At 35.7% G+C, this 23437-nt stretch overlaps 2 protein-coding genes across 4 annotated transcripts in view; both read right to left on the bottom strand.

The window, feature by feature from the left end:
• Window positions 1-4113, bottom strand: part of LOC108971504 (protein tipE) — a 6762-nt gene extending 2649 nt beyond the window's left edge. Inside the window, exons 1-5 of one of the 2 annotated variants that reach the window (XM_018937615.1) lie at window positions 3872-4113; window positions 3437-3632; window positions 2290-2463; window positions 1953-2189; window positions 642-944 (exon numbers count right to left, since the gene is read on the bottom strand). In XM_018937615.1, coding sequence (XP_018793160.1) covers window positions 887-944; window positions 1953-2189; window positions 2290-2463; window positions 3437-3632; window positions 3872-4094 — 888 coding nt within the window. In that variant the 5' untranslated portion in view covers window positions 4095-4113 and the 3' untranslated portion in view covers window positions 642-886. Of the gene's footprint in view, window positions 1-641; window positions 945-1952; window positions 2190-2289; window positions 2464-3436; window positions 3633-3871 lie in introns of those variants that run through there. The other variant, XM_018937616.1, reaches the window with a different exon arrangement.
• Window positions 4114-5573: 1460 nt separating this feature from the next.
• LOC108971503 lies at window positions 5574-10584 on the bottom strand. Of its 2 annotated transcripts, none has more exons than XM_018937613.1 (2): window positions 8352-10584; window positions 5574-5641 (listed from the first exon to the last, which is right to left on the bottom strand). In XM_018937613.1, the coding sequence occupies exon 1, from the start codon at window positions 9709-9711 to the stop codon at window positions 8362-8364; it is 1350 nt and encodes a 449-aa protein (XP_018793158.1). In that variant the 5' UTR covers window positions 9712-10584; the 3' UTR covers window positions 5574-5641; window positions 8352-8361. The 2 variants fall into 2 exon arrangements, with proteins under 2 accessions (XP_018793158.1, XP_018793159.1); XM_018937614.1 differs by lacking the exon at window positions 5574-5641 and adding an exon at window positions 8109-8198.
• Window positions 10585-23437: the final 12853 nt, after the last annotated feature.

The raw sequence follows: 23437 nt of genomic DNA on the forward strand, positions 1-23437 counted from the left end.
AGAAAATTTTGTAAGGGTTTTGCCGTATTTATCAGATATATTATTCGGTTTTTAAGTTAATTCATTCTCGTTCAAGAAAAAACCAAAGCTGTAAATTTAATTTGAACTAATTTAATTTTAATAATTTTAATTTAAGTTGATAAGTTMGTATTTTCTATAAAATGTACACACAAACTACTTAGAGAGAATTTGATTAGCAAAGCGCTTTTATCAGAAAGATCAGTCAGGCTAACGTGACGTCATTGAAGCAGCTGATTTCAAATCAATCAAGAACTGTCAGTTTGCAGTACAGCCACATGCGATAGTGAYTTGCTCTGAGCAATTTCTTTGGTTCGCAAAGTCTATTATCTGAAATTGTGACGTCAAGTGACCCGCTTTGCACTAGATTAGATCAATCAATATATGATAAAGCTGATACCGTCTTTCGTGAACACAACAATTTCGCTTTTAGAAAATRATTTGGCGCAGAGTGTGACTCTATGTGAACATTAGTTGAAATTGAAACCAAAACATCTTTCGATAATGCTAACTACTAGTAAATGTGAATTTATCGCTCACAAATTTAATATTTAAGAACAAGTTTACTACTTAATATGTTAATAAATTTATGTGCGCTACTCTTTCAAATAAGTGCCATTTGACTAGACTACGCGTACTATATGCTAAATTAGTAGTTTTTATCTAAAATTTCAAAATCTCAATATTTAGCTAGCAAGGATTAGAAAATGTGCGCGAGTAATCGAAAAGTTTATGGTAATATTTATTTTTGTTCGATAAATTTGCAATTTACCGCATTGGTATATAATATTTTTAAAGCTTTTTTTGCATTTAACGGTTATTTGAATTCATATCAAACGGTTTTAATAGGCACTTGCATAGATTTCGCTTAAAAATTACTGAGGGATAACGTTTTCTCCGGTTTGCAATTCATGCAGTTAACAATCCTGTAAATATTCGTGAATGGTAAACGGTCATTACAAACATTAATGTTGAACTCTGTTTTTGTTTTTACTTTAGTTTTGTAGTTTGTCATTTAAATGCGGTCCTAAATGAATTCACTAAAGTCAATGACAATAACGAGCACACTACGAGCGAGTAATAAATGAGTAATTTGAGCGAGCGTAAACACGGAAAAGAGAAAGTAGAAAGGAGTAGAAGGAAAAATGTAATTTCTGTTAATTTTAACAACACAAATGCAACAACAATAACACCAATTAGCATGCCAATATATAATTAAATTGAGAACATGCAAWATAAATGCGTTTTAACTACAAAAAAATATTTAAAAACTCATTTTTTTCATCGCMAATCATTTGACCGATTCAAATATGTATGTACATGCTTACTTCCATTTCTTCACAAATCAAAATTCTCATCCATATAAGTATGTATTGAGAGGATATGCCATTCTTTACAACAAAAATTCGTTTACRTTATGATAATTTTAATAAAAATGAAATAATTAATCGATAAAAATATGAATGCTTAACGGTACAACCGCATTTACTACAATTATGCATATAAATATTTATAAAGTACTTATGTAACAATATGTCTATGTCGACTACACATGAAATTATGTAAATATATATTTGTGTATGCAACGAGTATCTAGTYGTTTACGAATGCCATAACAAATTTCGAAGAAACATTCCAAATTATACAGGTTTTTATGCAGGTACAGTAGGATATAGCTATGATTATTAATATATTTTCTTTTCATTTCATCTTCACTTCTTCTTCACTTTCTTTTAGTGTATAGTTAACGTTCATTACAACAACTTAAAATACAATATGTTGTTAGTATTAATGCATACTGAGGAATTACGAGATTACGAGCATATGTATGTGTGTGTTGATGATGTAGTAGTTAGTTAGTTAGGTAGGTAGTTATGTTAAGTAGTTGATTGTGGTGATTAATTATTGTTTAACAATTTGGTTTTGAAACTCACTCTTCCTTCGAGGGAAACTTCTCCGCATAGACTCGTGATGATTTGTTGCATGCTTTGTCGCAACAGGGGCAGTACCAATAGCTGAGCACACCAATCGAAATGGCGAATAGAACATTCGGTATGATAAGCGACAGCACGAGATGATACAAGTTGTTCTCCCACGAGTAGCGACCGATCACCACTTCTGGGTAGGCACGACTGTAATAACAGGGAAATGGTTCGCCAATGTGCGAGTAGCTATTAAAAGCGAGAGCGAGAGCACACAAGTGAGAAACATAAATGAAATTTATACAATTAAAAATTATTTATTTTATTATATTGTATTTGCAAGACTCACCCATATTGGCGCGCAAAGACACTGCAATTCGTTGTGGGTGGATAACCGCAACCTTCCGAATTGATGAGAAATTTCGTATAACTGACGTCCCATTGCACCTTATCCAGCTCATGTGGATTCTTTTCCCATTCGATGAATGGTATGCGTGTGTAGTTGACGTACAACTGATGGCACCTGCGAGAGTAATGAGWGAGAACTTTATTTTGTTGGAAGTTGCAAACGGTTAATAAGTGAAATATTCTTTTATGGCGAAATCTAACAATTTAATTTACTTTCCATTTATAAATTTTAAATTTCGATGAAGTTCAGGKTTTCTAATATAATATTAAGGATTTTGCGAGATTTTAATCTAAATTGTATATAAAATATGGAAGGAAGATAAGTTGCCAGAAGGGTATATTTATATATACATATATATTTTTTACATTTTCCATGTCTTCCAACGTATGGTCCTTGTTTTAATGTAGGCTACAAAATTAAAAGACCACACCGAATATACTCCTGAGGGAATGCACCCTAGCTCTGCTATCAGTAGAATGGGAACCGGTTGGAGCTCCTTTCTCATGTGTTATATTACTGAAACTTGCGCTTCGCGAGAACTTGGTCAGCGCTGGTCATCGGTTCAAGCGCTGTCCCAAGATCTTATCGACGTCCAWGCTGTATGGTTAAAAATCTTGCCATATACYAGCTGCAAATGCTGTATRGAAGAAGAGAAGGTGGAAACATCTTAGCACTTCACTTAGGACCTCAAATTTTCACAGTGTCTTTAATTTCTGAAAATATTTTTATTGACCAAAGGCACYTTGCTGTTAAAGGCGACAAAACAGGAGTTCTGTATCTATGACTTCTTAAGTGACCGCATAGCTGTCGAAGTGCGATCTCTGGAGTAGCCATTAAATCAAACTTAACTCGCCTTGCCCAAAAACAAGCCTAATATTCCAAAGCTAATATAGTACTATATTTATGCCCTCAACACTGGGATGACATGGGCGAACTATTAGAATATTATACCAAAGAYCTCTAATGTGGTTCTAGAGCAGATTTTATTAAGTTCTTTTTTTTTTAAGCTATTTAAACTAATGGGTTTCATAAACGTAGTAAGAATTGGACTCGTTTCGCTTTTATACTATATACGAATAATACTTACTTGGTGAGTGATGACGTGCAGCCCTCGCGGCATGAACTCCACGAACAATTTCTTATGCCTTCCGCGTAGACATGATCAATGACAATACATGTAACTGGTACGGGATCATAATCGGCAATTATCGTCGATATTGCTGGATCCACAACGAATGGTATTAAAAAGAGGAAGGCAAAAACCGACAGAATTGCAGTGGTTCCTGTGAAAATGAAAGTGCAATTTGTAATACTAAAAACATATGTAGGCATGCATATAATTCCAACAAATACCAATATATATATGTACATAAATAGTTCGATAGCTRATAATAAGTTTGGAGCAAGCAAATAAATTAAGTATGCCATTGTGCTCATTCCAGCTCAATAATCATCCACTTATTATCGGATGCCCATTAATATTACCATTTTAAGCAATACTATGCWCATTCACTACACTCACCAAGGCACAACGATGTGTAAAATTTCGCCTTCTCTAATATCGACTCTAATTCGAGATCGCTCTTCTTCTTCTGTGGCGATTGCATGCTCGAGCGACTCGAACGCCCCGAAGTCGCTGTCTTTGTGCTGCTTAAACTTAGCTTACTGCCGGTAATGGTGTGCGCCGAAATTGTCGGACTGGTCGGTAGCGACATTGTTGTCGTAGCGGTCGAACTTTTCTTCATCTTGTTGCGCTATACTCTGCGCACGACGACTGCTTTTGGTGTGTGTCTGTGGTACGTTACACGGTTTGTGTCTTGACTACAGCTATTCGTAGTTTGTAGATTTTTGTGTGTGTTTTTGTGGATTCGATTGTTCGTGCGCTACAAACGATCGCTATTTATAGATTCAGTTATTTGTTTGTGTGTACTATTAACAGGGTTGCTTTGCAGTTTGTTCAGGTTTAAGGTTTTATCGTAACATGTCGGTGTTTTTACTTTAATTCTATGATACTTGATACTTGTTTCTGTTCTATTTTTAAGTTAATTTATTTAATATTCGATATTCACTAAATACTCTTCATACTAATTTGAACGGTAATTTATCTAATTTCTTACTTCATGCCTATTTGTCTTGTTTTTTCTTGTGTCCAAGTCTGTTAGTTGTGTTCTTTTTTTYTATACTTTTGCTACTTTACGTTTCACGTTCGTTTGTTTGTTTGTTTATTTTGTCGTCTCTTTGTATGTTATTGTTAATTTTTGTTAATTTTTCATATATTTTGTTTTGTTTGTACCAAAATTTGCTTGAATATTTGCTTGATCACGCATCCCTCCAAACCGTTTGACTTTCCATAACAAGTGAGTTGCTGGTGTGGAAATGTGTGTGTGTGTGTATGTGTGTATATATAAGTATGTGTGTGTGCCAGTGAGTTACTGTTGTAAAATATTTGTGTGTTGAGTGCCCGTTTGTACGAAATTAGTGCAAAAAGCGCTTCAATATAGATCTTTAACTAAGTTACAATTAATTCAAATGGAATAACACATAAATATTTGCCTTGCATTGTAGTTGTAGTGAACAATTGTAAATACTTTTCATATATACTAAACTTAAGTGGAATAATGTTCTTGCTTTGCTTTTGTTTTTTGCGTTTTGCTTGCGTTTACAACTTTGAATTGAGTGCTTGCAAATCTTTGAATTTATTTTTGTAAGTTTTTACTTTCTTTTTGTCTTTGTTCTTTTGTAAATCTAATATTGTCTGAATGAATAAGTTTTACAAGACCTTTATGTCCCGTTAGTTGTTGTTCTTAATTCTTTCGTGTGCATAAATATTAATTTAAAATACAGCATATTTKCTTTCGAGAATATATTCAAAAACTTGTTTGCAGCAATTTCATAATTTTTAAATTTTTTGTTTTTTTTTTCGCTTTCAAATTGATTGTGATTTGCATAAATTACTTGCTCTCTGTGGTTGGTTTGTGGTACATAATGTTTACTTGACTAATTTATAATATTYTTTGTTCATTGCTGGCAAGCGCATTTTGCGGGGAGTGAAATTGAATTGAAGTTTACTGTTTGTTTTTTATAATTTTTGGGCTGATTAAAATATTTTTTAAATTTTGGATGTAAAATTTTCTTGGTTTCTTTTTGATTTGATTTGGTGAAGTGAGTGTGCTTTTGTACAACTTGTGTTGTTATTGTTGTTGTTTGTTACTGCTGCACTGTCTGCTGCTTTATTGCATGGCAAACACGCCGGCCTGATGTACGGGACTGTCTTCTTGGAGCAGAGGAATGCCTAGAAAATTGAGAAAATACAAATGTTAGCGTAATTCAAGTATTGAAAAAATCATATCRAAACAAAAGTAGGTTAAAATTGACAACTAATTAAGTAAGTGTTTAAAATTGCTCTGGGAGTTAAAATTTACCGACTTTAAACTATATCTATAAAATAGTTGCTAAAATATAATTTTTATATTTTTGAGAAATAAATCCRAATCAATATAGTGTGATTAAGATACAACAGTTTCAATATACATATAAAATTGGATTGAGGAACTATTTAACTTAACAATATAAAGAGTTAAGAATTTTATAAAGAAGTTTATGTTAGTTGAGGCTGATATGCTCCGAAATATTATTGAAGGAATTAAATCTCCGTACTCTATATACTCAAAACAGTCTTCAAAAATTAATTTCAATACCATGTAATTCCTCTGGGTGATTGAATAAATGAGAGCACAGTTGTTTTAGTTTAGGAGTGACAAGACTGCAGCCATGATATAATTGTTTTCCTTCATCTGTTTCTTTCAACAGCAGAGATCATGCACCAGAAATACTTTATATTTGATCAGCGCTCGCTGAACTTAAAAGAGAACCAGCTATGTATGACTGGTCGTATTATGGCTCTAACAAGAGAAGTCACACACAACTTTTACTGCCTTATAAGGCATTATAATCTTAAGAGCCATAAGTAGAGTAACAACTTTTTTATACATATTTCAAAAATCCATAGTAAAAATATTGAAGAAAAAAGTCATTGTGTAGAAAACTACAGAATATGCCAATGGTCGGGTTTTAATCTCATGTAGCTGATTGAACTGAGCGCCTASACTTTAAAGGCTGTAATGCAAAAACTATTTGAGATAGCGATTTAGGTTAGGTTAGGTCAGATTACTTTGATAATAATCTACGCTTAGACCAGTTTGGTCCTTTGCGATACCAGGTATATTTCTGCTGCTAAGTCCAAGAGGAGTAGGCGATATCTCCTCCAGTGTTTCATACCATATAGGTAGATATAAAAATTTATTTTTTTATTTGGTTATATCTATCATTCAAGGTATTATTTATCAAAAGATCAGAGACAAAACCAATTAGTGTATTTTATTTTAACAGTAGCTATGTCCCCTGCTTTTATAGAGTCAAACATTTCTTTTGATCAGAAACCCACCCTTGAGCAGTATCCTTTCTGAAGTATTATAACGCAACTGATAGCTTCATTACAATCAATAATATATACCTTGAATAAAGTTGACAGTTTAATAAAAGCTCTGTTTTAAAACTAAAATAAAGATCTTACAGCTTTCGCATAGAAAAATGGAGCTTTATAATAAATATATCAGTCTTGCCTCAATACTTAATATAAATTGGTTAATTATTTGGAAATTATGGAAAATCTTTCATTAATGGAAGCTCTATTTTTATCTAATATACWAAATTAAAACACACAAAATTAAACTATGAGCGAAATGAATACAGTATGTTTATGATATTTATAAAAAACTCGAAGCTTTCACTAAATAGAACAATATTTATTTATTTAGAATAAGTAGCTGAAAAATTTACCAGGGACTACAGGAGCTGCTTTTAACTAATTCTACACCTACTACTAGTGCTTTCGCTCATAGGTTTTATTTGTATATTAACAAGAAGAATTTATAATGGATGAAAGCTCTAAGCTTTTGTATAACATTAGCATRGTTATTGAAAGGGAATACGGTTTTCTTTAATATAATACTACTACATGGAAAATAAGTTTTATAAATACTCAAATTAGAACTCTGGGTATTAGAAAAATCGATCAACTGGACTCTCCGGTCAGAGCATTATTCAGATAATAATATTCGGTTTGTAATATCCAGATAATCGTAGGTGACTATACGATTAACCGCTCACTTTCGACTAACCGGTTAACCGTTCGTTGTTGACTGCTCGATTAGTAACCGTTCAACTTCTACAAATTTTTTTAGATATTTTCACAAATATAAAGCAAGCAMAATCAAAGGCTGCTTGGATATCAAACAATTTTAACTTTTTCAAATATTCGCAGTAGAGCAAGTATTCGAATAGTCGTAGTAGTACCACTATTCGAATTGTATTAATTGGTTATTGAACGGTTACAAACCGSTTACAATTCGAATAACCGGTTTACAGGTTATCCGAATAATTAAAAGATCCGTAATTCAAATACTTTACAAAGCTAAATTCGAGTATACAAAAAAATATTAAATATCATTTCAACATTTTTATTTACGATTCTAAAAAAATATATTTTTWATTGCATGAAGCTCTAAGCTTTCGCGCGAAAAGCTAACAATGTACAAAAAATGGAATTCAACTAAATATATGTGTATGCGTTCTTTCTACAATTTAAATGCTGTTATTCACAAAAGCTCCTTGAGATATATGTGTATGCGTTCTTTCTACAATTTAAATGCTGTTATTCACAAAAGCTCCTTGCGAACCTACATCATAAACGATGCTTACAGACAATAACAACAGCACAAATGTTCAAAAATGTGGATAAATATTCGAACTTTCAGGTCTCAATCCACGTTGATGTAGCTGAAAGTATGCTGCAAGTGTAAAATAAGCATTACAATTTACATATCGATTTAAGCTGAACAAATATTAGAGAGTAATAACACAAGTTGTGAGATGGTAACTGGTTGTTGTGGCTCATAGCGAGCAATTAAATAAATAAAAGCAACMATCATTTGCATGCTTACGTGACGGATCTCATAGTGCCATTACGTCGTCGCCACCACCTCCACCAGTATCGCCCAAATTGGTTTGTGAGCCAATATTATTTTTCGCCAATATCGTATCCGTGTCCACACAACCTTTGAARCGCATTTTCGCATCATCACCCACATAGACGGTCTTCTGACACAGCAGCAAGACTAGACAAGATACCACAAACAAGACGGACGGCACAACCGAGGCGATAACAAACTGTCGATAGGTGACCTCCAAGTCGAAGCGAGCCACGACAATTTCCTTCTTTGACGGCGAGTAGAAGCAAGGGAAGCGCGCACGTGCATTGTGATCGCTGCCATCACGGCCGAAATCCTTCAAGAACTCCTTGCACTCATCCATCAGCGTATTCACGCAACCCTCCAGATTGATCATGAGCTTCGACTCATTCGAAATGGTCAAATCGAAATCGGGTGGCGCTATCTCCGGCGTTGGCACCGACACCGATATGTGCAGATGACTTAGATACGTGAAATTGGTGAGATCCGTGAGCATATTGTGTTCCAGCGTCGAGCCGTTAATGCAATCTAATGCCTCCACACGATCCGATGTGTTTTTTATGAAATAACACGATGCCATCACAACATTATCAGCGGATTCATTCCACACTTCTTCTTTAGTCTCTGCATTGATGGCATTTTGACATTGCGACAAATACACTTTGTCGCCACTCAACACCACYACATTCTTATTGCGTGTCGGTATGTCGACGCAACGACGGTCACAATTGTAGGGAGTGCGTATTTTGCGACACGTGCCGCGATTACACGAAAACAAACCGTTTATGTCCATACAATTGATTTTCCCCCGCCGACCCGAACACTTGACCGGCGAATCGCTATTCTTGAAAACACACTCRAACGCATCGGTTATATTTAAGCACTGACCTTCGGTACAATTAAATGTACCCGTCAAATTTTTGCACTCATCATTTATGCAACGCGCCTTATCGGCGCGGTCCTGATCGATGCCGTAGCACGTTTTATTCGCCGAATTCGTGCAATTCTGAAAGGTGAGATTGGTGCCGTTGGTACGTAAATTCACGTAGATTTGTATGCAGGCGCCAGACGTCTTACTCAGACACCACTCGCCGCACGAGCCCCACTCGCAGTTGTCCTTGTTGACGGCGCGCGTGGTGGTGCACATGACGGGCGTTGGATCGATGCCGCTCTTGAARGCGCGCGTCGACGGCATGTAGATGGCGACCGTTAGATAGACCAGCGCCACCGAGCTGAGCACGAGCGTCATTTGRCACACACAAATCGTGCCGCATATGCGCTGATCCTGTGGCGGCACAATGAGGTCCTCACTCGGTACCTTYTTCTTACCCATTGTGGCGGCAGCTGCAGCGGTTTAGGGCTGTTAAGCGTTTGGCAGTTAAATTGGTTGTAGAGTTTACTTCTTGGTTTTGTTGTTGTTTGTTGCTTGATGTTTATAATTCTATTTCTACTTTTAGTTGCTTGTGACTGTTAATAGTTTAGGTTAAGGTTGCCAGCACTGGAAGTTTCTGCAAACTACTACACGTTGGCAGTTGGCGTAKGCGTCGTCGTCGTCGTCGTCGTTGGTGTGGTGAAACTTCCGCCTGTGTATGTATACATATGTTGGTGTAGTTTTGTTGTTGTAGATTTGTTGTTGTTTAAGTGAAACGAGTGTCACAATGAATTTGTGTTATTGTTGCTGGCATCTAAATCGATTGTAGCATATGGTTGACCCRGACGCACATACACACACACGCGTGCGCTTATTGTAGAAATTGGTGGAACTGTCAAAACCGAGCCTACACCACAAATTTTCTTCGAAATTATATAATTGCTTRTACTTTCTACACTTTTCTCTCTAACACACACTTTCACTTTATTTTATTCGCGTTCACTTTTCAACGCGCTCATATTGGCGTTTTGCTGTTCGTGAAAAATGTTGCAACTATTGATTTTTCCTCYTTCGGGCAGTTAGTTGGCGTAGCTGATAACTATTCTAGGCTTCGTGCCRTATTTTCTGTTTGTCTGTCATAAATTTTAATTGAGCACTCAGTTTTTGTGGCTAATAAAGTGGATATTTGCTACAAACACACACACACACTCACACAGATATAGGTGCAGTGCGTGAAAGACCATTGAAGGATTGCGGCGACTTTGACACACTGAAATTACGCACCGACACACATGCACATACAGCTGCGTTTTGCAACCAGAAATTCAATATTGTGAAATGGAGGTCAAAGGATGAACCTCAAATCGTGCTGTTCCACAGATTTGCCAGTTTTGTTAGCACCTCGAGCTCTTGGTACAGCTGCACCGAAGCAAGTCCTGCTGCTGGCACATTACTCCACAYACCTTCTCGTATGGCAGCATTAATAGCATGCCATATTCTGCCGAATCGCACTTTTTTCACAAATCGATGAATCGCTTACAGACACAGAYATACAGGCGCGTTGATGGATTAYACTTTTCTATAGCATTWATGCAARAAATTATTAGTTTGCTGTTGATTAGTTTAGTTTGTGATTGAACTATTACAAATTTTTTAGTTTGCACCGTTTTTCGTATACTCTCGTCCGTTGCACCGTTCCGACCACGGGCAATAYGAGTATGTTGTGTGTATTGCGAAATGTCTCAACGGCAACCCGACACAATGCCTACCCGCTAGTTGAAAGTGGAAAAGTAATCATCGTAAAATATTTAGAGAGCTGAGATTTCGGAGAATCTGTGAGCACACGACAACACACACAGGCACATATGTGTGAATAATAAGCGCTATGTATGATGAAACTGCTGTGAAAGCTTTGGCGATAACAATAAYAAGTAMRMATGCGCATGCGCCGCACATGCMGTAGCAAAATAAGMAAAAAATCAATGAGAAATATTTGTTTTTTGAGGTTTTGCTGCCTGCCTTACTTTTATTTTCTCTAGTCATTTTGCTCATTATGCGACAGCACTTTTGCTCCTGACATTCTTCACGCTGGTGGCATTTTGCCTATTTCGCTGCCACGCGACCTCACTCACGCTGCTTACTTTCCCATTCAGCTTGCGACCAACTTGGCGCTGCTGGTCTCATGTTMACAGCTACTTTTGCTTTTTTGCCACTTTCGCAACTTTCGCCCCGGCATTGCATGACATTTGGCAATATAGGCRGTCCGTCRTACTCTGCCTCGCCTGTAGTGTGTCCGCTTCCCGCCGCCTCTTGTGCACTTTACATTTTTCGCATGCTGTGTTGTTAGCCTTTGCTACTATTTGCCTATTCGGMTTCATATGTGTTTCTGGGGTGTGTTTTTATTGGGTCGACGCACAGACAGCACAAATACGAGTACAACTCGTGCTTTGTTCTTTTTCGACAATTGTGCTTTATGCTTTGTGCTTTGTGAGTTGTACTCGTATAAGTTGCATTAATATTGAACTCAATTATTTTATTGTTGCTATTGACACAAATATTATAAACTAGGAAACACCAAGYTCTGTGGATTGCAAGACCAGTTTCTTCTTGTTAATCAKTTTAATGAGCTTGATTAGCCAGGAGTAATTATCGATCTAGCGGMAAGCCTAGAAAACGCGTCACATTAAAAAGGGTCGCGTGATGAGTAATTAGCATATAAATTATGTCCGTGAGACGCCCCGTGTGACATTAACGWTAACGAATTAATGTGTTGTTCAYTTTGAATAATAATGAAAGGTTCTCATCTAAGCTTCATATTTTAATCAGTTGATGCTCTACCTAAATCTATGTACTATCTGATGATAGATATTTGCTTTCTTTGCATTACCGATGTTGGTAATGGTGTTGTTACAGCCAACTTCGGTRCCTAGTTTATTATTTTCATATACTTCCTTTGGTTTTTTTGGTTTTTTTGGTCTTCAGTTTCAACGTCATTTTCATAAACCCACATCTCTTCAGCGGTAACGATGCGCTTGAAAAATGTAGGGGACTTGGCTACGTTGCAACCACTTTTTGAAGCCAATTTATAGCGGGATTCTGTAACCAGTCTCTATTTGAGACATTTTGAGTTAAAATCTCAATATGTGACTAGATACTATTCACTAAACAGTCTCTAGCGTTAGTCTCAAAATATTGCTTCAAATTTTAGACCTGGTAGTTAGCGGGTTACAAAACCAAAAAGAACTCTTGTCTGCCATTTTGAATATACTGAATATCATCATAGATAGTAATCGAATGTCGTTTTTATACTCTCGCAATAAAGTTGCTAAGGAGAGTATTATAGTCCACATAATGGTTGTTTGTACGTCCTAAAACTAAAAAAGTCAGATATAGGGTTATATATACCAAAGTGATCAGGGTGACGAGTAGAGTTGAAATCCGGATGTCTGTCTGTCCGTCCGTGTGTCTGTCCGCCTGTCCGTCCGTCCGTCTGTGCTAGCTGTAACTTGAGTAAAAATTGAGATATCATGATGAAACTTGGTACACGTATTTCTTGGCTCCATAAGAAGGTTAAGCTCGAAGATGGGCAAAATCGGCCCACTGCCACGCCTACATAATGGCGAAAACCGAAAACCTATAAAGTGTCATAACTAAGCCATAAATAAAGATATTAAAGTGAAATTTGGCACAAAGGATCACATTAGGGAGGGGCATATTTGGACGTACTTTTTTTTGAAAAATTTAAAAATAAATAAATTTTACATAAATTTCGTAAATATTGTGAAACAAAGTCAACATATATTTTTATTTTTATTGGTGGTTATGTTTTTTGACTATATTATTGAAAATTTAATATTTGTTATCGACATATTTTTTCATTCAAATGTAAAAACATCTCTGAATAATGAAATGTAATAGATTTTGAGACTTTCACTTACAGAATAGCAAAATCGTCTCAAGTCTCAAAAATTTTCTCTAACATAAAATCTCAAATTTAGAGACTTGAGACTATATCACAGTACATAATCGCCCGGTTAGTCTAACATTAATAACCTTCATACCCATGACATCAATCAAAGTCTGTTGAGCCGATCGAAAGGAAATACTGAGACCCTTTGCTATCTCTACAATTCCAGCTCGACAAGTTTCAAGTACTTTTTGTTATATGGTGAAAAAAAAAACTTCACAAAAAACTTCTGCAACATTTTCAACGGTACCGTTGCCATGATTCCATAGGCATCAAGCAATTTTAAGAAAACTCGTTGTCAATTGTCCGTGGTACTAATCGCCAGACAAACTCCCGAGAACATGAAAAGCGGTTGTATAAAACTTAGAGAACGTTTCTGTTATCAATTCGTTTTGCAATCGCCGTTTAAAGAGAACAGTCTGGGTCAAATTTGATCAAAATGTCCTTACAGATTTTCTAGCTTTTTAGCCAAGCGTTTTGAAACTGTCTTTGTTCAAGTTTTTCAATCTCAGTGAACTGATTGGATGCTTTCGAATGCCTGCCAAAGGTCCGTCGCTAAGAGTTTTTTAGTCCAAAATTAAAATCTCAACTTTTCGGGTATAATATTTCCTGATATATATGATATATTCCTATTCCTATATGTTAAAACTGCTCTAATTATTACATATAAAAAATTGGCTCTAGTATTATTTTTCAATTTCCGCTAAACATTCTTTAAAATATGCAAATATAAATTTCTGCATGTTCGAATATGTGCTTTGATGCTTTGAGAGAGTTTTTTTTTAATATTTATATCCATAAAAATGCCGAAATTATTATTTCTTCTGTGAACTATAGCAATATAATTCATAATTTAAAATTAATGTGATCAAAGGATGAACTGTTTGTGCAGCCGATTTTACTCCGCTAGGCTTGAGATAAAAGAAAGGAAGAACGAAAACAATTAAAATCAAAGAAATCCCTCCGTCAACCATTCCAGCTTTTGGTCACCGAATTGTAAGTCGCTGCCAAAATGTTATTAGCCAGGGTRGAGTATTCATCAGCAAAATGTATTAGTCATTATGCCAATGAAGGACAAAGCCATTGTTATGCTCCACTTTTTTAACGACTCATTCTCTAATTAGAACAAATAGACCTTGGGTACTGTTTCCTTGTAAATCGTTCTATGTTATCATTGTTAGTTTGCAGAACATACGTAATAACAGAATGAGCAAAATGATGAGCGACTTTATTTTAAAAAATTCAATATATTTTGATAGCAGTATATACAAATATAACTCAGACTCAGGAAATTTTGGTGTTTATTATAATATCTATGAATTAAGTTGACGTATTTGTTCAGACCTGATACTATTCTGAAATAATTTTTGCAATACAATAACTTTTGTTGTTACGAAAAAACTTTTCGAAGCATTGCGAAAAATTTGCGAAACTATTCAGATATATACACAAATTTTAAGACAGATTTTAGGAGGACAAGGCATAGATTATAGGCTTGTGGCATGATGTATTTAAAAAAAAAAATTTGTTAAAAAATTTTGAAATTTGGAATTTAGCGGAAAAGACAAAAATAGCTTGATTTATATATTTGATTTTAGTATATTATATAAAGATGTCCTGCATAGTTCAAAACAATCGATTAAGTAGTTTTTTATTATTCCCAAAAATCGATATATAATCGAATTATAACAATATCTCCTTTTATGTACTTGTTATTATTAATGAGTTAAGGACACCACGGCGTATGTGGAATCAAAAAACAGTTTGTACGTAACTGCTTGATTAATTTTTGTATTGGGGATCAAGCGAGTTAATTCAATATGATAAGCTACTCATATCCTCTTGTATTATTTTACTATGATAATAATATTATTTATGAACATCAAAGAAATTCAACAAACGGGCGCTTAACGTTACGGAACAGCTGATGGTTGGAGAACTTTAATAAGTTTATTAATCTAGAGAATAATTATAATAAAAAAAATTTGATTCATAAGGAGCTGGAAATGCATACCACCATCTCGTTAAATGCTACACTATTTCCTGTGCAGATTTTATTTACCATTAAAGCCTTTGCTGCTGCAACTGGGTACTACGGATATTATTATGACGGTTACTATGGAGAAATATATAAATAAAAAGGCAGAAAATTAAAAAAAAAAAATGAGGAAGTTGTCATTTTGTGCGATGCACTTCCTAGAACCACCAAAGAATGAGCATTTCTAACATATCATATTAAAAATATTGTTTCTTTTTTTTATACAGTACAATATATTGAAACCTGTGCTTCGTCCTTTATTGTGTATCGTTATTTATAGAACAAAATCGCATCTTCTTCGTTCTACGTCATTGCATTGGCTCAAGTGCACTAACCTGCTTCTGTGTGGCCTCCGAATTTCCCTCCAACCGCACTTTGCTGTGTAGAATTCTTACACTGTTTACAAATCGTTTTTCAACTGCAGTCCATCGGATATATATTTTTTTATTTTTTATACAGTTATACACTCGAACTACTAGTACTATGTGCAGGTACATGTGCCTTTCGACTGCTAAACTTTTCCTTTTACACTTGATGGCCTCCTTTTGACGCTCAAGTTGTTATTATGAAATCACTTCGGCCACATATTTTATGGCCATTTCGTTTATTGTAAACTTCACCACACATCACATTAAGTATTAATTAATTCCATATTCGCTGCAATGCAGTGTAATAAATAATTTTCAAGTTGTAATATACACTTCTCAAGCAAGAAATATCAATAATATTGAAATATTTAATGTCACACACAGCGAACGAGTCGATTTTTTAACACACGTTCAAAGAGCGTACAACATGACTTGTGCGCAACGAGCAGACTGACACTTGTTTTCCACCATTTTTGAGAGGTCCTTTTTCCCAAAGTGTCGACCAAAACGGAATGCCATCCACATTGCGCTGTCACTTGGTTTCACCTATTAGTTGTTGAGGCTTGCTAAGCAGCGAAAGTCGTGTGYAATGGAATCTGAAGTTGGGTGGACATTTGAGAAGGAAATAAAAGAGAGTAAGAACGAGAAAGATAGAAAATGAGGGGGGGGGGAAACAGAGAATACGAGCGCGAGAATAACAGAGAGTGCCATATAGAGAGTATAAAACGTAAATGAGATTTTAGTTGTTTACTCGAGCACTTCATTTTATTTGTGGTATTCTCATTTTCGAGCGAGCCCGTTTTCGCAATGGGAATAAAAGCGTGTAGAGAACGTGTGCAAATAGAGTACGTATTTCTGATTTAAAAGCTGATACTGCATGTCCTTTTGCACAATTTTACGTCATCGTCCAATAACTGTTTTTTGCTTATTTTCTTCTGTTACTCCATTTATATCTTGTACAAGCAATCAATGAGTCATTTGGAGTTGTTGGAAGTTTTGTGACTTATAACTCATACRTAGTATATGCAAATGGGTTTGAGTAGGTTGATTTCTAAGGGCGAAAGTATAGGTCAGAAGTCGCTCGTAAGCACTTAAGAAATATTTGGTAAGTTTTGGAAATGGTACTGGGTTCTATATACATATATATCAAATATAGAAGAAATAATAAAARTCCTGTAAGAATATAAGAATAGTAAGCCTAGATTCACTTGTATAGTATCGAAGAAAAGTTTCTCTAGAATCTTGAACTACCTGGAAGCAAATTAGTGGATCTTTATCATTTAGATGACATAACAACGGCCTAAGTCCAAGCTATTGGTATATTAAGATAAAATCTTAAGAGAAATAGTTTTCRTATAATTAACTTTGATTTTCGTTAATGTTATGATACTAATCGGAAGGAGGCAATATTTTCCAATATAAAATCTAATTTTTATACTCTCCCTACAAAGTTGCTAAGGAGAGTATTATAGTTTTGTTCACATAACGGTTGTTTGTAAGTCCTAAAACTAAAAGGGTCAGATATATTGTTGTATATACCGAACTGATCAAGGTGACGAATAGAGTTGAAAATCGGATGTCTGTCCGTCTGTCCGTCCGTGCAAGCTGTAACTTGAGTAAAAATTGAGATATCATAATGAAACTTGGTGCACGTATTTCTTGGCTCCATAAAAAGGTTAAGTTTGAAGCAAAATCGGCCCACCGCCACGGCGAAACCCGAAAACTTATACAGTGTCATAACTAAGCCATAAATTAAGATATTAAAGTGAAATTTGGCACAAGGGATCGCATTAGGGACGGGCATATTTGGACGTAATTTTTTTGGAAAAGTGGGCGTGGCCCAGCCCCCTACTAAGTTTTTTGTACATATCTCGGAAAGTAGTACAGCTATATAAACCAAACTCTATAAAGTCGTTTCCTTCAGGCATTTCCATATACTGTTCAAAAATGGAAGAAATCGGATAATAACCACGCYCACCTCCCATACAAAGGTTATGTTGAAAATCACTAAAAGTGCGTTAACCGACTAACAAAAAACGTCAGAAACACTAAATTTTACGAAAGAAATGGCAGAAAGAAGCTGCATCCAGACTTTTTTTTAAAAATTGAAAATGGGCGTGGCGTCGCTCACTTATGGACCAAAAACCATATCTCAGGAACTACTCCACCGATTTCAATGAAATTCGGTAATATTTTCTTAACACCCCGATGACCTGTACGAAATATGGGTGAAATGGTTCACAACCACGCCTTCTTCCAATATAACGCTATTTTGAATTCTATCGGATGCCTTCTCTGTATAATATATACATTAGGAACCAATGATGATAGCGGAATAAAACTTTACACAAATACGTTATTTGATCTGAGGTACAATATAATTWAAATAAATGAAAATACAATTCAATACTCAAAGTACACAAATTGATCTAATCTAATTAATTTTACAGCAAAATAAAAAATTATGTAAATGAAGAATAATGAAATCTCGATTATCACTTTATCATGGTATTGGAAATTAAAGTAAATATTTATCAAAACCATTTTCTCATAATTTCATGTTAACCAGTCTTAGGCTGGGTCACAGGTGATGACGTACATACATTGTTTAAAAAAGCACATGTCAACTGTGCTAAATCAGAGAGTCGCCAAGAGCCAGTCACTCGAAAAATAAGCCAATGAATATAGTACGTTTCTAATGAGCGAAAAAGTTTCACCGAAGACTTCTCTCTAATCTTCATTAATACCTCATTATATCCACTGAGAGTTCTGAGAGAGCAAAGGCAATGAGTTTCACAAATAACGGTCAACAATGAATCGTAATGTAAACTTTGGCACTTGATATAGAGAGCGCAAATGAGAGCTATGAGAGGTAAACAAACATCATTGAATAAATATGTTATTTCAAAAAAATTATATTTTGACATTTAGAGAACCTTGTTGCCGCTGCTGCTGGAGTGTGAGTAGAAATACTTGTAGCTACTCATAACTTATGAGTTAGCAATGTTAATACTGGAATCTATTTTTGACAGTTGGAACTGTCAAATATCTGTATCGACTACAAGAGTAGTGTGTTAGAATAAGTAATTATTTTCAAATCTTTCTCGGGAAATGTTTATGAAAAAAAAAAATTATTAAAAAGAGTTTATAAGTAAATAGTCAGATTGGAAATTCGAATCAATCTTGCTATCTGAAATACTGCTAAATACATGACGCAATATTTGATATAACACAGATAATATATTTTAGGATTAACTTTGTATTTAAGTTTTATGTTGTTTATTCCTGTCACTTTGACATTTGCTTAGAGTTAATGAAAGTATATGAATCGTTCAATGTGAGAATTTGGCAGTTGTTGACAGTTGCTTTCACTTAAACAGATTACTTGCACAGGGGAACATTTATTTACAGCTCTCAGCAATTACTCCCCAATTGTAATTAAATTAATTGAACTCACTTGCAGTTTACGCTGACGCTCACTCTCTCAATCAAAGCTCYACTCAMTCGCTCAGTTATACTCTATTAGCCGCAAGTCTCGCAAGCGTTAACGCAGCTCTCTTCAAATACCTCAGCCTGGGCTAGTGCAGCGGCGATTACGCAGTGTTTCGTAGGTGTCTCGTTCTAGTCGCGCGTTAGTCCTTACTGTGAAGAGTCTCACATAAGCCAGCCATTTGAAATTCCGGTTTTTTTCGTGCGTCCGTGATTGTATAGTGAGTGGTAGTCCGTTGAAATGGCCACCGACCGTCGTAGTGTGTGTGGCAAAAGGTTTTGCACTTAAGCGCTACCACGACCTGAAGACATTGCACACTGTACGCGTATAGTATAATCAGGTCGCAACGAGGGAATTGGAAAAAATGGAACAAATTAAATTGTATTAAACGGGAAAAAGTAGTATAAAAGCAAATGGAAATGTAAAAAACAAATAATGAAAATAAAATGTAATTCAGTAAAGCAAAGTAAAGGCAGCTAACTAATTGAATATTCGATATATATATATAATATATTGTAGAATATATATTAAAAAATCAGTTGTGAGCAGGAAGACAACGAAGTAGAATGGCTCTATAGATTATATTTAGTAATAAAGTGGTGAAAGCAGTGAGGCGAAATTATTTTTGCGCTACTCGAACAGTATGACGATAATATCTGCAAAGAGTATAGGAAGCGAAAGAGTTGTATTATCATTTGAAGGACTAAAGAACGCACATACAAATAGACACACATCTGAGCATACTTACGTATGCCTAACTGAGCGTGCATGTCTATATGCATGCATGGAGTACATACTCATGTTTATGTGTTAGTATACTGCCTGCACATGTCACGCTATATATARCAGCGCGATATACTATATASAATATATATATGTATATGAGTATATAGAGGCATCAGCATGCATCTTTATGCACACAAGCATACACACAAAACAATCTGCAGCATATGAGTGCCGCTAGTATATAAAATATTTATAAAGTCAAAGCAATAAAAATGTGCAAATAAAAGTGACATTGAAGGGAATCAAATGGAATGCAAAAAAATACGCATAGAGGAAGTATTAAAAGTTTGTAATCAAGCTGCAGATAAAGCCAGCACGGAACAGATGTGAACCACACAACAAACATTTCGGCTTGAAAAACATAAAAATGACATGAAAATACAAGTAAATTCGCAAAGTGTAAATTTGACAGGAGTACAATGACGCAGAAGGCCAGCAAGTTGAATAGAAAATAAGTGCAAATCCTTAACTGTTGAAAACGAGAAGGGAAAGTGWAAAATTCGAGCACGTAAAATTGCTCGAAGAGCTCACCTCCGCTTCTTTACCCAAATTATTAATCAAAGAGAGTTCATACAATCACATACATACAAGTGAAGTAATAGCTGTAGCTTACCTTCGTAAAACCTTGCATGTAATACAGGGCGTATGAGTGCTCAAAATTTCCACATGAATATGAATGTCATAAATGTCGCGTATACGCCAYGGCACATGTATTGTATGCCGCGCAGCGAACGTGTGTAATGGAGTATCGTGTGAAATATGAAATTAAAAACGAAAAAATATAGAAAATATTTTAAGCATGCGAATTAAAATTTTATGAACACAACGCTATGTATGCATGTATGCGTGTGTGTATGTGTTCGCAACAATAACAGAAATAATTGCCCGGTCAATATGTAATTTTTTTGTGCTCGCGTGCCTATGTGTGCAGATGTGTAAAGACCCAGTGAGAAAAAATAGCTGGTTATACACTACAAATAGCAAAGTGACTCAAGATGAGTTCATTCCGCTTTGCATTTTCTCAGTACTAGTGGTGAGCTCAGCAATGAGTTACATTATTTTACTAAAAATTTAAAATCCTACACGGTATAAACGAAATCACTATATTATATAGTTGTCATACATGTTTAAAAGCAAGAAAATCATCAAAATCAAGTATTTTAATGAAAAACTCTTTGATTTGACAATACATTTTCATGAAATTCAGCATAGATTATTGCTTAAAAGAGAGCTCTACGTTTCATACCTAACCTTATATGAGTTTATATATCCCAAATTTGCTCAGCACTAAGCTATTCTTGCTTAAACTCTGCATTCACTTATTTTCATGAAAGAAATAATTGACATTTTTCTGATAAATTTTTACCAATTCATTTAATGCCATTAAAGAAAATATTAAAGAATTGTTTGATAAATTTTTACAAATATATGGATAAAATTCCCAAAAAGGCAACCCTGCGCCTAGCTAAAATTCGTCTACCTTACCTAACTCTACTCCACTTTCCAATTAGCTCAAAAACGATTTTACTTAAGTGATTTGATGCCGCCGTTGTAAACATTTTCTCGCAGGGCGTCGTCATAACCTCACATTCAGAAGGTGCACTTCACAACTTCCAAACATTTGGGTTCACACAATTACTAGCAACAACACTTGGTAATTTGTATGACGTTAACATTGAACTGAGTGCCCAATAACAACAACAAAGACATGAAAACACATAAATATATCCAAAACAGGATAATTAAAAGGAGAAACAGTTGAGAAAAACACAAACCAGCGTGTGGCGCAGGCACTACAAATACACAGCCATCCTCAAAACAAACAATAAAGTACGGCATAAAATTAAATCACATGCGAAATCATGTCGGACGACGGCAGCAGTCAATGCCCACTCTTGCAGTTGGATTCTGAGCCACTGCTCACACCTGCCTTACTCTTTGTGGTGCTGCTGATATTTGTGGCCGCCGCTGCCGTAGCGGCTGCCTAAGCGTCACACCAAGTCAAGCCAAGTCAAGCTAAATCCAGTCAACGTCGCGGTGTGCGCGTGTCGAGCCAGCAAACGATGCTGGCGCCGAGTGAAATCGCTGAATCGGCGCTTGTGGTTTCCGTTTCGTAACACTCAGCGTCTATCAGTTAGTCTGTAGCGACGGTGGCGACTCACAGTGCCGCATACAATTCGATTTAATTCGATTGCGCTTTACATGCACAGACACACACAAGCATACGCTCTGAGTGGCTGTATTTATTACGCCAATGCGAATCCATTGTTTATGTGCAGTCATTTGTGCGCCGCATGAAAAAGTGACATTTGTAAACAGCTGAATTAAAGAGGCAAAATTTATACATGTAAAACCAATAAAAACAAACAAGCCACGAGAAATAGTAACGACGGTGCCAGGCGAATGGCGTACGCGTACAAAACGACAGTGGTGTGCCATATTTGGCAAGCGGTGAGTCAGTGAGTCAGCGACTCGTCAGTGTGCGAACGAACGTCAATGGAGGACCAAGTGAATGAGTGGATTACATAAAAGGCGAAAATGTCAGCGCACAAATAAAGCATAAAGCGAGTTGAGTCGCAAGACGAAGCGAATTTCGCTAATAATAAATAACGGTATAATAATGAACAACATCGCTTGTGAGTAGCGAAACAAAAAAGTGCAATAGAAACGAAGTTGCAGCGAATCAATTGTRAATTTCAATTTCAACAAAAGTCAATATATTTGTGTATATGTGTGTGTGTGTGTGCCATGCAAATAGCATACAAAAACAAAAACAGTGAACGCGTGTATGACCCGGAACGCCCACCATATATCGACTGATGAATGTTGGCACAAAGTGCATGTGTACAAAAAAAGTGCCCAAACAAACACACCAACAAAAGCGAAGCGTAGAAAAACAACAACCAACAACAACAACGTTCATAATATATAAAAAGTGTAATATATATTTAATAAAAATTGTCCTGTGCCGATTTATGCTTGGCACAAAACTCATTCTTGCGGAGTTGCAGCGGCAAGCCAGGCACATACATATACACACACCGTGTCAGTGTGCTGCAGCGAAAGAGCAATTGGCTGCGGCAGCGCGAATACATAACAGTGTTGGAAAAAATGTGCAAAAGTATATAAGCTACGTAATTTGTGTGCGTGTGTGTGTGTGTGTGTGTGAAAAGGTGTGGAAAGGTATTGCTACACACATGCCGACACATTTGTTGAGGTAGTGCATGTGGCGTGTGTCATGTGAGCCAAGAAAATTATAAATCATACAAGCATGTGGCAAAATGCTCAATTTATTGCTACATTTATTGCTTATATACTAAAATGTACACATGTATATATGTGCACAAAACGGCGTAAGGGTGGCGTCGTTCTGAAAAGTAGCAGTGGTGTGAAAAATAAATAACGTACAAACCAAGAAAAAATATTGTTCTCCCCTCCATTGATGTTCCGTGTCAAGCAAAAATTTCCCTTTTGCATCATTATATTTTAAATGATTTTCGAAAGGCTGAAAAAATCAATTGTTAATGCAGTAAAGTGAC

This window comes from Bactrocera latifrons, unplaced genomic scaffold (assembly GCF_001853355.1).
Source record: "Bactrocera latifrons isolate USDA-ARS-PBARC rearing strain unplaced genomic scaffold, ASM185335v1 scaffold_346, whole genome shotgun sequence".
In the NCBI taxonomy this organism is placed as follows: domain Eukaryota; kingdom Metazoa; phylum Arthropoda; class Insecta; order Diptera; family Tephritidae; genus Bactrocera; species Bactrocera latifrons.